Source organism: Danio rerio, chromosome 7 (assembly GCF_049306965.1).
Source record: "Danio rerio strain Tuebingen ecotype United States chromosome 7, GRCz12tu, whole genome shotgun sequence".
In the NCBI taxonomy this organism is placed as follows: Eukaryota; Metazoa; Chordata; class Actinopteri; order Cypriniformes; family Danionidae; genus Danio; species Danio rerio.
The window spans coordinates 9,122,805-9,140,003 of NC_133182.1; the positions used below are offsets into that span (position 1 = coordinate 9,122,805).

A 17,199-nucleotide genomic window follows, 5' to 3' on the forward strand; every position below is an offset into this window, starting at 1 on the left:
ATTTATCAAAACATATGGTATTATTTGCTTAAATCCTTGTGCTTTATGAAAATACAACGATTTTTAAAAAGGTAACATATGCAAAATCTTGGCGGGACGGCTTTATTTTTCAATCCACACTTCCTCCTCCGTCCCGGTAGGCGGCGGAAATCGCTTCTCCAGTCCGCCTGGTGTCGCTGTAACCGCTCAACAAGCGCGGTGTTTTGTTTTTTGTCTCGAGAAGAACTAAACAGATACTTCCGTTTGGCGGCAGCGTGTACGAATGTTACACGTTCACAATAAACTTTTGACCAAACACAGTTTTCTCCGCTTAGACTAGTTTCTCTTGTTTTTCTTTGGTCTCTGCGGCGGACATGGTGAAGCTGACGGCGGAGTTGATCGAGCAGGCGGCGCAGTACACGAACCCTGTGCGGGACAGAGAGCTGGATCTGCGCGGTGAGTTAAAACACAACATTATCACAAAACAAATGCAGTCTGAGGGGTATAGTTGTGCTAATTATAGCTGCATAACATTAATAAAAGTCTAAACGTGCGATATATTGATTCATATAACCTAATATATAATATGTCCTAATAATTCTGGAGGGCTGACTTCAAATGGATAACTGTGTGTGTGTGTGTGTGTGTGTGTATGTATATATATATATATATATATATGTATATATATCTATCTATATATATATATATATATATATATATATATATATATGGTTACACTCTCAGTAATGATTAAATCACACTGAACTGAGCTAAATTGAACTGAACTGAACTTAAACACTAAAAACTGAACTACACTGTTCCAGTTACTATGACCATGTATGTGAAGCTGCTTTGACACAATCTACATTGTAAAAGCGCTATACAAACAAAGCTGAATTGAATTGAACTATATGGTTAAACTTTGAAGTGAATATAAATCTCATTTGTCTGTTTTGCAGGCTATAAAATCCCTGTGCTAGAGAATCTGGGCGCCACTCTGGATCAGTTTGATACCATCGATCTGTCGGATAATGAGGTCAGAAAACTGGATGGGTTTCCGCTGCTGAAGAGACTCAAAACGCTGCTGGTGAACAACAACAGAATCTGGTGAGAGAAGCAGACTGATGTGTTCATATATTGTCTGGTATAAAACAATACCACGCTACTCTGCAGTGAGTATTTCTTGTGAACTGTTACGTGTTTATGATGTTAAATAATAAAAGGGATGATACGTAACAATCAGTGAGTCTATTGATGCTGGGTGAATGAGGAGAAGACGCATATGCTTGATAAGTGAAACAAAAAAGTATTTATTAATGGATAATTTCAAACAATGAATGTAAGATAGAAGATAAATGTAATTTTTAAATAATTGAATCAACTAAAGAAAAATAGGAGTGTTGCCAAAACAAAGAAATAAATATAACAAAATAAACTAACTAAACCCCAACCCACTAAACTGACTGAACAAAGAAAAATGTAGAAACAAAACCGTAATCTTCAGCACGTAGCTTAACTAAACTTCTTAACTTCCGTACACATGTGGCAACGCCTCCAAAAACTAACTAATACAAAATTTTACTAAGCTGCTCGAAATGCTATTATTCTCGTAAAGTACACACTGTTAGCCATTAGCAAAACAAGATCTCAGGTAATCCAATTCTCATACAGATTGTTCAAAATCTCACTAAACATTCACAAGAGCAGCACAAGTTTAACTGATAAATCAGGATAAACGGAGAAAACTAGAAAATAGCACTCGCAAACAAATCAAGCGGATCAATCAAACAAACAGTCCGGCCGACACAAGTGAGGAGATTGGCAGGCCAAGCGCTCCTCCAGAACAGCGCAAGCGCACCGGTTTTATACTGCACGTGACGAAGGTGAATGACAGCTCACCCGACCAATGGTAGCACACCTGAAACAGGATAGGACCACAACGAGAGAGAGAGAGAGAGAGAGAGGAGCGCAGAGCAGAAAGCAACAAAAATACTACAAAACATACGTGAAACGTAACATGAACACACATTAAAGAGGCACATTAGCTTACTCTTTGATATTGCACACCGTTAATTCACCTTTACACTGTGTCGTAACAACACTTAGAAAATAATAGTTATAAAGTAATACTTTATTCACTTTCCATCAGCTTAGTCCTTTATTTATTAGCAGTCGCCACAACGAAATGAACCGCCAACTATTCCAGCATATGTTTTGCGCAGCGGATGCCCTTCCTGCTGCAACCCAGTACTTGGAAATACCCATACACACTCCTACACTATGGCCAGTTTAGTTTATTCAATTCACCAATAGCGCATGTGTTTGGACTGTGGGGGAAACTGGAGCACCCGGAGGAAACCCACGCAAACGTAGAGAGAACATGCCAATTGGCCCAGCCGGGACTGTGACCAGTGGCTTTCTACCTGTGAGGTGACTGTGCTAACCATTGAGCCACTGTGCCACCTCATAGAGTATTAATAGTTATTAAATAATAATAATATGTATAATTAAATTAATAATAGAAAAGAGTTTCTGTTTCTGCAACCTTGTGGCAAAACAACATAAACTACTGTGACAATGATCACCTCAGGTAAAGATTGTGTTGGCTGCGTTTATCAGCACTATTTTTTCCATTTTCTGAAAGTCTTGATAAGACAGTCATTGGGTGTTTTAATATTTAATGAAATAGTAGGGTTGCAACAACGAATCGATAAAAATCGATTTCTAAAAGCGTTGGCAACGAACTTCATAATCGATTTGTTATGTCGTAATGACACAGGGATTTTGATTATTAAAACCAGTGAATTTACGTGCTGAATCCTGCATGTTCTACTTTTGAGGCAAACGCTCGGCCGCAAGTAAACATGGCTACACCAATCTCACGTTACAGATCACGATCACTTACACGTTTATGTAAATTGGAATATCAGGTAGTTGAGGACATGATGAGCAAGCGTGTGAATATGTTGAATTAAAATGGAAAAATACTAAATAAAAGGGAATACATCTGTCATACGGCACTATTGTGGCTGAGGTGTGTCACATGACGAACATGACGCGTCGCCACGTAAACACTAAGGGTGAATGATCGGCTAAAAAAATTACTTCTGGTTCCAGAATATTTTAAACCCATTGCAAAAGGATCAACAACAGTAGTAAAGCAGCGGTGGTATAGTTACTTTGCAAGACTAAAGTTTTTATTCACTCGCATTTTTTGATCATTCATGTGTTGTCATGTATAGATAGCTGCACTGCAAAAAAAGCTTTCCTTTTTTTTTTTCTTCCTATTTTGACTAATTTCCAGGCCAAATATGTAAAGATTCTTAAATCAAACCTAGACAAGAAAAATGGCATGTGAAAATTAAATGATGCTAAACTTCTGTTTGAGATTATATCTTTTTAAGATGTTTTTCTTACCCCATTGGCAAATCATTTTGCTTAAACAAATAATCACTTAATTTTGGGGTGTGTTTTTTTTCTTTTTTTTTTTTTAGAAAGCAAGACATAATTTCTTTTGCTACTTCATATGTCTAGTATGTATCTTGATTTAAGATTTTTTTGGAAATTTGTATAGAAAACAGGAAAAAAAACTACTTAGTTTATTATTATTATTAATTTTATTATTACTACTACTACAACAGCTGAGGGATGAGCTTTTTTAATAAAGGGTTGGAAATGAATGCTTTTCTTGTTTTGCTTTTTTTGTCTGATTAATCGAAAAAATAATCAACAGATAAATCGATAATTAAAATAATCATTAGTTGCAGCCCTATTAAATAGGAATGCAATATATATATATATATATATATATATATATATATATATATATATATATATATATATATATATATATATATATATATCAATTTACTACGCTTTAGATTCACTCAACCATGACAACTTCGGCTGCTGAGTAACCTGGAAAGGTGAAAAGGGTCCATTTCTCTTGTTGAGTTTGTCATCTTCAATGTCTATAGACCAGGGGTGTCCAAACTCTGTCCTGTAGGGCCGGTGTTCTGCATAGTTTAGCTCCAATCTACTTCAACACACCTGCCTAGAAGTTTCTTGCATGCTTAATTAGCTGGTTCAGGTGTGTTGTGTTTAATTGGGGTTGAGACTAAAATATGCAGGACACCGGCCCTCCAGGACTGAGTTTGGTCACCCCTGGCACTTGTTGTGCATGGTCCCTTTTTAAAAGGCAGCGATGACTGTTTTAGAGGTCTTCAGCATCTTATATCATTGGCAGTTTTTCATGTTTTGATTAAAACACAATAAATCATGTGTATTTATAAAGCTATACTTTGTATTAGGTCATCTTCGCATCAAATGACAAAAACTAACAAATTGGCCCTAAGTCGAGGTGTTCCCAGTGCAGCGTCTATAGGCAGGACAGTAAATTTTGAGGTTGTTCTCTCTCCTTGCTGCTGTCATCAGTCTCACAATATTTTTTCCGTCTTCTGAAAGTCTGGAAGACACAATCATTGAGTTTTTCTTTCATTATTACAGCAAAAAGAATGCAAAAAAATATAATTGTTGTACTCTCCCATTCACTGTGCTCTGAGTTTTTCCTGACTATGATGACTTCTGCTGCTGAGAAACCCGGCAACGTGAAAAGTTTCCATTGCACTTGAGTTTGTCATCTTCAGCGTATCACACGAATTAAAGCTTGACTGTTTTTGTCTGGTTTATTTTAGCCGAATTGGAGAGAACTTGGAGCAGGCTTTACCAGACCTGAAGGAGCTCATTCTCACAAGCAACAACATTCAAGAGCTGGTGAGTTCAGCTGGAGATTATTCAGCATAAACCTTTTTTACTTACAACCCCAAATCAGAAAGGGTTGGGACAGTATGGAAAACGCAAATAAAAAAAGAAAGTAGTGATTTCGTAGTGACTTGTATTTCATTGCAGCGAATATGAACACAAAATATTAATTTCATATCAAAACCTTCATTTCATTTAAGAAAATACATCCTTTCCTGTTATTCCTATCTGCAACATTTTCCAAAAGAAAGTTGTGACAGGAGTACCTTCGGGCTAGTAATCAGGTCAATTGGTTTATTAATGATGTGATTTGAAACAGGTAATGTCAACAGGTGATTGTAATTATGATTTGGTGCAAAAGCAGCATCCAAGAAAGGTCCAGCCATTTAAGAACAAAGATGGGCAGAGGGTCGCTAGTTTGCCAACAAATACATGAGAAAATGATTGAAATATTTAAAAATAATGTTCCTCAAAGAAAGACAGGAAGACATTTAGATATTTCACCTTCAACAGTGCAGAACATCGTTAAAAGGTTGAAGGAGCCTGAAGAAATTTCAGTATGTAAAGGACAAGGACGCAATGGATGCCTTGTGCTCCAGAAAAAAGAAGAAAATGATCATCTAGACTGTTGCCAGCAACAAGTCCAAAATCCAGGGTCTGTCATGGTATAGGGTTGTGTCAGTGCCCTTGGCAAAGGTAACTTGCTCTTCAGTGATGCACCATTAATGCTGAAGAGTACATAGAGATTTTGGAGCACAGTATGCTGCCTTCTTTTCCAGCCATATTTCAACAAGACAATGCAAAAGCACATTCTGCACACATTACAAAGTCCTGGCTGCGGAAGAAGACGATACAGGTACTTGACTGGCCTGTCTGCAGTCCTGACCTGTCTCCAATAAAGAATGTGTGGTGCATTTAGAAGTGTAAGATGCCATAACGAAGACCCCTACTGTTGCCCATCTTAAGACTTGTTTGCAGGAAAAATGGGACAAAATTACACCTGAAAAACTTCATCACTTGGTGTCTTCAGTTTTTTAAGTGTTGTGAAAAGGAATGGCAACATTACAAAGTGCTAAATGCTTTACTGATTCAACTTTGAAATGTCGCAAGAACCAAAATTGGGAAAACCATTATTTAGGAAAAAAACAATTAAAATCTTTGAGGAACACATTAAATGATGTGTGTCATATTGTCTGCAATGAAATACAAGTCAAAGCAAATTTAGAAATCACTACTTTTTTTTTTTATTTGCATTTTCCCTGTCTCAACTTTTTTTTTGATTTGGGGTTGTAAGTCAGTATTTAGTCCTTAAGCTTTAAATTGGATTTTATTGAATTGTGGTTAAATAATAGTTTTTTTTCTGTGCTCATCAGGGTGATTTGGATCCTCTTGCCACAGTAAAATCTTTGAGTCTGCTCAGGTACATTATGAATTGTACTAATGATTTTCCTTTATTGTTTTAAGTTTAGATCACTAATAATTAACTGTCATTAATGACACACTGTGTATTGATGGCCATATGTGTATTGGCTAAAGAAATCCTATTTTAATGTTATTGTTATCAGCTCAGTAGATTGTAATTCATTGTATATTTGGTCTAGTTTTTTGTAATCAGTCTCAAAAAATGTTCTTTTTGCAATTAGTTTTTATTGGTCTGTATTTTGGTTTTTAGCTTATTCATTTTGGACAATATTGGAAGGAAAATAATTTTATAGTCATTATTTTTAGTAAACAATTTTCTTTTTTTTTAATTGCATATTAATTGTTATAAAACATTTATTTGGAAAAACGCATAACTTATTTTCAATGTAGATTCATTAACTATTTGTAGATTTTCTATCAAAAGTAAAATAGTTTTTATATATATATATATATATATATATATATATATATATATATATATATATATATATATATATATATATATATTATTTTTTTTTTTTATTATTACTTTATTATATTCTATATTAATATTATTAATTACTTTTTATTGCTATAAATCTATGTATTATAGAAATGTGTTACTAATGTGTTTAATTTGATCTGTTCTGTTCTGTAGTCTCCTCAGGAATCCAGTTACCAACAAGAAACATTACAGATTATATGTCATCAATAAAATTCCACAGATCCGAGTTCTGGACTTCCAGAAGGTCAAACTGAAGGTATGATTAAACCTTAAAATCAGTACATTTGATTCAAAAGGTTTGGATCAATCAGATGTTTTAAAGAAATCAATATTGTTCTTTAGCAAAGTTAAATTACATCGAACAAAAATAAGATTTACAGTATTACAAGAGAAGTATTTTTCAGTTTTGTTGTTGAAATGCTGAACACAACCTATTGCAGTTTCCATAAATTTATAAAACGGCACAACCGTTTTTAAATATTAATAATGAAAATAGCATATTACAACGACTAATGAAACTTTGACTCATTTTAAGTTGTAATAGTTCACATTATGAGTTTTTACAAGTTTATTTGATTTAAATAAATGCAACATTTAAAGTATTTCTAGCCCCAGAGGTTTGGATGTTAATGTATATTAGAGCCAAATTATAAATATATAGATTATAATATTATAATTTAAAATTATAAAAATTGTAATAATATATATATATATATATATATATATATATATATATATATATATATATATATATATATATATATATATATATATATATATATATATATATATATATTTGATTTTTAGCTAAAATCAAAGTAAAAGGTACTGTAATCTTGTTGAATGTGATCTGGCATGCCAATAGACCTTCATTTGTACTTGAAATGGGGTTTGTATTAAACTGTCATGTTATTTATTGAGAATGATGTTGTATTCAAATTGTAAAGCATTATTGTTTTTGATATTTTGTTTTTTATTTAATATTCCTTTCCTGTTTTGTTGTGTTAAAGACTTGTTGATAAAACACATGCTGTTTTTTAATTATTTAGAAGACTCAATTCTCTTATTTTGTTTACTCTTCACTTGATTTGTCTGTCTGGGCTCTGTTCTTTTATATGCAGTTGTTGTATAAATGAATCGAAATGAAATCTGCAAAATCTGTGATTTTCAAGCACATCTTGTCGGGAAAGTGTGGTTGTGTGATCAAAAGTAAATCGAAAGTCAAAGGGTGCTATATTGCATGGAAAATCCAAATACGCTGAAGACAGATCTTTATCGCGGTTGCTGAATAAACAGGAGATTTAAATTCTTTCATTGATTTTGTTTACTTATGAAGTGAATTTGGTGGGGAAAAAGTACTGCATAGTTTGAGAAGTTTTGCAGACATCTGTCATATCACAGAATGACTATCTCAGTGTTATTATTGTCTGATTACACTGACTGAGCTACAACTCTGTGTAGTAAATGCTGCTCCAATTAAAGTCTTGAAGTCCTACAATGTCCTAAATTTCAAAAACTAATTTTTAGGCTTAAAGTTTTTAATTCACTGAAAAATCGTGTCGTAGGTCTTGAATTGTTTTAAACTGGTCTTAATTGTCCTCTGTTGTGAAGTTACCCAATCATAAATGAACACTCATACATGTATTAAATTTCCCGTTTAATTAGATGCGTTTAAAAGATATAAACATGTAAACGTTCCATCTAAATGGATCAATTGTTTTATTCACATCATCTCATGCTTCAGTTTCTCATCAAATCTTTTGACCAATCAAATGCTCTCTAGTGTTTGACAAGCCCCGCCCCCTTCAAGATGCTTTTCATTTGATGCGCCTAAGCTCAACCACTCTCACTGGCAGAGCTGGGATAAACACTATCGGCTGTTTTTTTTTAAAGGGGAGGAAACCAGCGCATTGCCTACGGCAGCTGGATTAATCCAAAAAGGCGCAGTACTTTTTGCGGTTGTGTCTGTTTTAGTTTGGATCATATTAACACCTCTTAACTCCATTTTTAAAAATTAGACTAGAGTTTGCTCGTTTTGACACATTATTTAAAATGTGTGGCTTAAAAATAACAAAATTGTATTTGTTTTGAAGGGGTCAGTTTTTTTTTTCTCTCACTGCCCGTTAGGAAAAAATGCTTCGTGTTTTGTCCTGTATAAATCTGATATGTTTTTATAATGGTCTTGAAAATGTCTTCAAAAGCCTTAAGTTTGACTTGCTGTCAAATTATACACCAATCACACCTCCTCATCCCAACTCTACCAATGTACTGGCAATTGAAGGAAAGCATAATCTGCATTTTACAGCAGCTTTATTAACAAGATGTGCATGAAAATCACCATTTATTAATTGGCCTGAAGTGTACACTTATTTTCTATTAACATTAATTTGAAATAACTGGATTGCATTGATCATTGAATAACGCACATGTGAAGAACAGTGTTGCAATGGTCTGTTGTGAACGTTTTGCTTTAACTCTCTGCTGTATCACCAGGAACGTCAGGAGGCGGAAAAAATGTTCAAAGGCAAACGCGGTGCTCAGCTTGCAAAGGATATTGCCAAGCAATCCAAAACGTAAGATGAAACTCCTTGATCAAGCTCAGCTCTCCCGAATCACTGGACTGTGGAAGTTGCAAACATCTCGGAGCACCAAAACGGACTCTGAATTGGCTGTTAAAGAAAATAGTTCACCCGTAAATGAAAATCACCCCATAATTTACTCAAACCAACCTCATGTTCATGACTTTCTTCATTCAGATAAACACAGTCAGGGTGGTTTTCAATTTAATCCTGGCTCTTCATTACTGCATAATCGTGTTGGATAGAGACTTTTATTTTGAAGCTTTGAAAAGTGCGTGAATCTTTAGTCAAACTAATGCACCACCAGGTGATTAACACGCTTTAATAAACAGATCAATGAGTTTTATAACAAAAATATTTCTTTTTAAATTATGATTTCAAGTCTATTGACGTATACGATGTTTGGTGAACGATACATTAGTGACAGAGGTTTTGGGTATAGATGCATCTCAAGTGAACCGCTTGGGTAGTGCTTGTGTGTTTTGTTTTTTAAAATGGTACCTGTACCAATACTTGGAAAAACAAAAAGGTGGTAGAAATGACATCCCGCCCTACTCTTAGTTTTTACTTCATATAGTCGAATATGCCCAGTACCTAACCATAATACACCGTGATATATGCTGGCTCGTTTGTTTGTTGGATCGTATTGTTTTCTCACTACATTCGATCCGCTCCAGAGTTTGTTTCAACCGAGCCAAGTCCACCTCATTCATGTGATATCGGACCAATTGTTTTGGCGCAGATCAGAGCACGATTGCTGGTTTTACATATGCCAAACGAACCAAGCCAAGGGGCAAATGCAGCAGGTTCCCAAACAAATGTCTAGTGTGAACGCCTGTTTGATACTGCAAGCGAAAGCAGAGCGTGAGCTGCGTGTATGGAGAGCAGAAGCAGCACGCAGCCGTTTGCCTTTTACACCAACTGCTTCTGCGTCACGCAGCTCATTGGCAGCTGCTGCACAGATCAGTCTATCCCTGTCTAATCCATCTAGTTTCCTATCTATGTATACAAGTACACTTTTTTTACTTTTTACTTTTCATCTGCACCAAGGCCTGCGGCAACTTCCTCCTATGCTGTTTTCTTAACCTGCAAGTCTTTATTTTACAAACTATAGAGATCATACAGTACTGTCATTTTGTTTTTGATTGTCAGGTGATGTAGGCCTATAGTAATAATAATTTTATACATTCATTCATTCATTTTCTGCCGCTTTTCCGGGGCCGGGTCGCGAGGGCAGCACTCTTAGGAAAGAACCCCAGACTTCCCTCTCCTTAGACACTTCCTATAGCTCCTCCGGGGAGATTCCGAGGCGTTTCCAGGCCAGCCGAGAGACATAGTCCCTCCTGGGTCTTCCAGAGGTTTCCAGGAGGCATCCAAACAGATGCCCGAGCCACTTCAGCTGACTTCTCTCGATGTGGGGGAGTAGCAGCTCTACTCCGAGCTCTTTCCGCTGTCAGAGCTTCTCACCTTATCCATAAGGGTGCGTCCTGCCACCCTTCAAAGGAAACTCATTTGGCTACTTATATCCGAGATCTTGTCCTTTCGGTCATGACCCAAAGCTCATTACCATAGGTGAGAGTAGGAACGTAGATTGATCGGTAAATCGAGAGCTTTGCCTTTCGGCTCAGCTCCTTCTTTACCACAATGGATTGGTACATTGACCGCATTACTGCTGCCGCTGCACCAATCCGCCTGTCAATCTTACTTTCCATCCTTCCCTCACTCGTGAACAAAACCCCAAGTTACTTGAACTCCTCCACCTGGGGTAAGGACTTTCCTCCAACCTGGAGATGGTAGTTCGGGCCTAAATAAATGTTTGTTGCCATTTTTAATGGTTTAATTTCATTTGATTGACTATTGATATATCAGTGAATATTATTGATGCATTTATTGGGTAAAATTGCTACTTTTTACTGTCATTCAATGTGTTTTTGGTCATTATCAATGCACTGTTACTTTAATTGACCCATCGCCGAAACTATCACAGCACTGCTGCTTCAGCAACGTTTACGCCCCATTCACTCAGGGCTTCAGCGTCAACGCTTGACTGAAGGTGTGTCTTAAGTTGGGGCTTAGCGATCGTCATAGCAGCGTCAGCCAATGAAATTCAGTCAGCAATAGGCCACTGTCTGAGCTGGTGTATTTGCATTCAGAGATCTGATTGGCTGACGCTTCCGTCGGCGCTTGAAAAGTTGAGCTAGTCCCAACTTCTGCAGCGAGCAACGCCTCTGAAGTGGCGCCGGTGGGTCCAGTTCGGCAACACCTGACGTCACCCATTCAAAGTGAATGTAAAGCTTTGACGCTGACGCCCCGTGTGAATGGGGCGTTGCGATTTTGTGCTGATGCGATGCGTCTGGGTGCAGTATGAAAGCTCTAATCTGTTAACATGGATGCCGAAAAAACACGCATTTCTGGCTCTTGCGGTGTGAAACAGGCTTTAGGCTATAAAAATATTACAATTAAAATTTTTCCAACACTATAGACTATCAAGAAAACGGCTTGGCGTTGTACAGTATTTTACTCTTCTATTTCCGCATCTTATGTCATGCATCATATGTTCAATACGAGATCAGACAAGAATTGACTAAAACTTGGAAGAAGTCTTTAATTTTGAGTTTATAATTAGAAATTAGAAACATTTTTGTTAATTTAGAAATATTTCTGTTACCCAATCACATCAGTCTGCCATAAAAGACGATCATTAACTCCTTGGCAGCATATGGGTTCGGTTTGCCATGTATTTATGCACATTTGGAAGTTTAAAAAGTAAAAAAAATCCTTTAAAAAGCATGAAAGAGGCAGCTTAAAATATGAAACTGATGTGGTTGTCTGATAGAAAACAGTCAAATACACTACAGGTGAGTAAATCATGGGGTGAATTTTAATCTTCATGTGAACTATTCTTTTATACTCGATTTTTAGTGTTAAACTTCGGCAGTGTTTTCTCAGGAGAGCTGGCTCAAGGCTTTTCTGTCTCGTATCAGTTTATTGACATTGATGAGATACTCCAGTTACTACACTCTGATTATGGGTACAGTGGTTTAAAGGCTGCAGAAGCATTGTAAACGGGAATATCGTCTAAACGCCCTACTACTGTTTCCCTCAGGTTCACTCCTGGAGCTGGACTGCAAACCGAGAAGAAAACAGGCCCGTCTGCTGCCGAGGTTGAAGCCATCAAGGTACAGTTTTTGAGAAAATGCTGTCAAAATAAGTAAATTAAAAACTCTTACTTTAAGGTTTTAGAGTACTCTAGTACACAGTTTTTGCAAAAGATGACAATGATCAAGAAAAGTCAGCTTGACATTATACAGAATTTGATTGACTTTTAATGCCACAGCTTGGTTTCTTAACATATTATTTATTATATTAACATATTATTTATTATGTTTTTTTTTTACAGAAAACATTTATTGTAACAATAAAAAGTGCATGTTTTAGACATATTGATATTAAAAAAAAAAATTTTTTTACATTTGTTAAATTTAAATTTTAAAACAATATTTGGTTAGAATAACCCTGATTTTTAATCTTAACAAGTGAAAACATTTGTAATTCAGATCAGCTGACATTTTTCTGGAAATAAAATATCCTAAATTACTAATTTGATTTGAAATTGGGTTCATCCATTAGCCATGTTTATCATTTATTCCATCTATGTCTGTCTGGTATATCTGTTGTTTATTTTCTTTCTAATGTTCTGTTGTCTGTTTTTTTTTTATTTAATTTTATCTATACGTCTATCTATCTATCTATCCATTCATCCATCTATCAAGCTATCTGTCTGCCCACACATCTGTCTGTCTATCCTTCTATTTATTTAGCAATTTGTCCAATCCATCTGTCAATTCATCCCTCCATCCAACAATTTTTTCATCAATCTGTCCATGTTTCCATCTATCTTTCATCCATCATTAGTCTGTTCCATCCATCTATAATTTACTCTATCGGTCCATCCATTTCTATCTATCCATCCATCTATCCATCCATCCATCCATCTATCTATCTATCCATCCATCTATCTATCTATCCATCTATCCATCCAACTGTCCATCCATCCGTCCATCTATCTATCCATCCATCCATCCATCTCATTTTGTCATGTATACTGCACAATTTATCATTAAAAGTTCAGGAGCTTACACCCACTCAACCTAAATAATAAATGATTGTGATTTGCATATTTTGATAAATCATTTGATGCACTGCATTCAAATCTTCTTTGGACAAAGAAATTGTGTTTAATTGTTCAGACAGTATTATAAACAATGAAACCATGCAGAAGCACTGGGAGAACAGTTTATAGTTCATATAAAAATGCTGATGTTTAAGGTGAAGACTAAAAATCACGGTTTAATGCAACTTGATGCTAAAAATGAAAGTTGTAGCAATGACATTGTTTAACCAATAGGTGGCAACAACCAGCCATCAAAAATGCGTCACTGAATAATTCAAGAACGATACAACTGGCAAAGCAGCATGTTTTTATGAGTGACTTATTAAATCGTTAATTAAAAATGAGACTAAACTAAACAATGTGTTGTACAAGATTTTCATGTTAAATGTACACATTTATCGGCAACACTTTTCACAGTGTTGAAAACTTTCTGCATATTTTAATGTAATATTGATGTATGTTGCATGATGTAATGCGTCTCAATGTTGTTGCATGTAGAATGCTATCGCTAATGCTACGTCACTGGCTGAAGTGGAGCGGCTGAAGGGACTCCTGCAGGCTGGACAGATTCCAGGACGAGACCTCAGATCAGGTAGCTTTTAATTGCACACTTATGCATTAATGTAGGATTCAGTAAAGCACCAGGGATTGGAAAAATGCTTGGAAATTTAGTATAAATCTCATTCAATGTTAAACGTAATATTATGCCCCTTTTTACAAGATGTAAAATAGATGTCTGATGTCCCTAGAGTGTATGTGAAGTTTCAGCTCAAAATATCACACAGATAGCTCTCTGAAACGGCCTCTTTTAGACCTTGATCCTAGTTGTTTCATTTTGGTGACTGTCGCTTTAAATTCAAATGAGATTGAGATGTTTTCAAAAGTGGGCGGAGCTACACATGCCTGTGGCGGCATATTTGCTGATTAAAAACTAGTTCCTATGCTAATGAGGAATAGATGATCACTGGTGGGCGGGGCTTTCCCCCTCTGACACATACAAAGGGAGAATGTCGATCAAAGTGTTTCTGCAGACTCTTTATATCAAGTGTGATTATAAAAATCAGAATTAATAGATTGCTATCATTGGAATCTGGTTGTATTCACACACTGCTGGCAACCAACTGTGTTTAAAACCCTTATAAAAGTTTAAAAAGTGCTAAATGGGGTCAAAATGATCATGCTTTTACTATTTCTCAGGAGCAGGGAACATGGTGGAGGAGGAAGAAGAGGAGGAGATGTCTGAGTCTGTGCCCATGTTTGAGGACATGCAGGGAGAAAACAATGATGAAGACATGCAGGAGGAAATGCATGTGAATGGATCGTAGTTCTGTTCGGTTGTTGATGTTTCAGAATCATTTAATGCCGTTTTGATGCTGTATTTGACAGCACTTGTTTTCAGAAGTGTTGCTTTGTTTGTAAATTTAAAGTACATTAAACATTTTTTTATGAACTCGGATTTTTTGTTTTTAATTATGCTTGTCTGATTATGGGGGAAAGTGTTTGTGTTAGTTTTTCATAATATTTTGTGAACTGGAAAATATGGCCATATTATATATATGTATGTATGTATGTATGTATGTATGCATGCATGCATGCATCCATCCATGCATACATAAACACACACACTCACGGCCACTTTATTAGGTACACTCTACTAGTACCCCTTTTGCCTTCAGAACTGCCTTAATCCTTCGTGGCATAGATTCAAGAAGGTACTGGAAACATTCCTCAGAGGCTTTGGTCCATATTGACATGCATCACGCAGTTGCTGCAGATTTTTTGGCTGCACATACATGAAGTGAATCTCCCGTTCCAACACATCCCAAAGGTGCTCTATTGGATTGAGATATGGTGACTGTGGAGGCCATTTGAGTTCAGTGAACTCATTGTCATGTTCAAGAAACCAGTCTGAGATGATTCACGCTTTATGACACATTATCCTGCTGGAGGTAATCATCTGAAGATGGTCAGCAACAATACTAAGGTAGGCTGTGGCGTTGACACAATGTTAGGTTGATAGGAATGGGTCCAAAGTGTGCAAAGAATATATCCCCCGTACCATTACACCACCATTAGAAATTTGAAATTTTGATCATTTACCAAAATAAAATATGATCATGCCTTGATTTGTAATGGTTTAATTAGGACAGTAAGGTCTGACTTTGCTTAGACAAATGTCTTGTCACTTAACTGATATAATGTCCAGTATAGAATATAAAGTCATGCTGCAGTGGAAACAGAGTGAATATTGTGTCTGACTCCATCATGAGCTTGGAGGACTGCATCCATACATCTCTGCAATGACTCAAATCACTTACTAATAAAGTCATCTGGAATGACAAAGAAATCTTCTTGCAGGACTCCCAGAGTTCATCAAGATGCTTTAGCTTCATCTTCAATGCCGCCTCCATCTTACCCCATGCTTAATGTTCATGTTTGGTGACTGGGCTGGCCAATCCTGGAGCACCTTGATCTTCTTTGCTTTCAGGATCTTTGATGTGGAGGCTGAAGTATGAGAAGGAGCGCTATCCTGCTGAAGAATTTGCCCTCTCCTGTGGTTTGTAATGTAATGGGCAGCACATCTTGATACCTCAGGCTGTTGATGTTGTCATCCACTATGCAGATCTCTCGCACACCCCCATACTGAATGTAACCCCAAACCATGATTTTTTTTCTTCACCAAACCTGACTAATGTCTGTGAGAATCTTGGCTCTATGCGGGTTCCAGTAGGTCTTCTGCAATATTTGTGCTGATCGGGACTGGAATCAACGACAAGACTTTTGTCAGGTAATGTATAACTGAAACAATGTAAAGTAAATAAAAGAAAACAAATAATGAGCATATAAATTATAATAACCTGCAGGCAAATTATCAAGTTATATAACATCTAGAAAGTCCTTTTAAAGGTTTACAGTTTTTACACATTTTAAACATTTTGTAACAATATTAGTAATTAGGGTGGTGCAGTGGGTAGCAGCACGATCGCCTCACAGCAAGAAGGTCGCTGGTTTGAGTCTCGGCTGTGTCATTTCTGTGTGGAGTTTGCATGTTCTCCCCATATTCGCATGGGTTTCCTCCGGGTGCTCAGGTTTCCCTGACAAGTCCAAAGACATGCAGTACAGGTAGATTGGTTAGGCTAAATTGTCTGTAGTGTATGTGTGAATGAGAATGTATGGATGTTTCCCAGAGATGGGTTGCAGCTGGGAAGCATCCGCTGCGTAAAACATATGCTGGAGACCCCAGAACAATAAAGGGACTATAAGCTGAAAAGAAAATGAATGAAATAATGTTAGTATGTAATTGAAATCAAGTAAGACAATCTACCCTACTGAAAAAAACAGCGTAAACCAGCCTTGGCTGGTTGGCTGGTTTTAGCTGGTCGACCAGGCTGGTTTTAGAGGGGTTTTGGTCACTTTCAGGCTGGTTTCCAGCCATTTCCAGCCTGGTCTTAGCTGGTCAGGCTGGGAGATGACCAGCTAAAACTAGCTTGACCAGCCTAGCCAGGATGGAAGCCCAGCCAAAACCAGCTTTGTCCAGCTTAAACCAGGCTGGTCAAGCTGGTTTTAGCTGGTCATTTTCTAGCCTGACCAGCAAAAACCAGGCTGGAAATAGCCAAAACCCCTCTAAAACCAGGTTGGTCAACCAGCTGAAACCAGCCAACCAGCCTAGGCTGGTTTAAGCTGGATTTTTCAGCAGGGTAGTAAATTAGGTAGTAGTGAAGGAACTTTCGATTTATTAATTATTATTTGCTTATTAAAATAAAACTGCCTGTTATGTCACACGAGGAAAAATCAATGTT

General features: G+C 36.6%; 1 protein-coding gene across 2 annotated transcripts; it reads left to right on the top strand.

Annotated features, from left to right (window-relative positions):
* The first annotated feature begins 216 nt into the window (after window positions 1-216).
* snrpa1 (small nuclear ribonucleoprotein polypeptide A') lies at window positions 217-14,854 on the top strand. 2 transcript variants are annotated; one of them, NM_001007383.2, is made up of 9 exons: window positions 217-435; window positions 939-1,086; window positions 4,674-4,752; window positions 6,114-6,160; window positions 6,800-6,902; window positions 9,140-9,219; window positions 12,332-12,404; window positions 13,898-13,991; window positions 14,597-14,854. In NM_001007383.2, the coding sequence occupies exons 1-9, from the start codon at window positions 354-356 to the stop codon at window positions 14,722-14,724; spliced, it is 834 nt and encodes a 277-aa protein (NP_001007384.2). In that variant the 5' UTR covers window positions 217-353; the 3' UTR covers window positions 14,725-14,854. The 2 variants fall into 2 exon arrangements, 1 of the variants encoding a protein (NP_001007384.2); XR_012382391.1 differs by lacking the exon at window positions 9,140-9,219 and having other exon boundaries at window positions 230-435; window positions 14,597-14,849.
* Window positions 14,855-17,199: the final 2,345 nt, after the last annotated feature.

Coding starts and splice junctions, on each gene's coding strand:
- snrpa1 (NM_001007383.2), top strand. CDS start 354: ATGGTGAAGCTGACGGCGGAGTTGATCGAGCAGGCGGCGCAGTACACG. Junction 436..938: donor CAGAGAGCTGGATCTGCGCG/GTGAGTTAAAAC, acceptor TCTGTTTTGCAG/GCTATAAAATCCCTGTGCTA. Junction 12,405..13,897: donor CCGAGGTTGAAGCCATCAAG/GTACAGTTTTTG, acceptor TGTTGCATGTAG/AATGCTATCGCTAATGCTAC.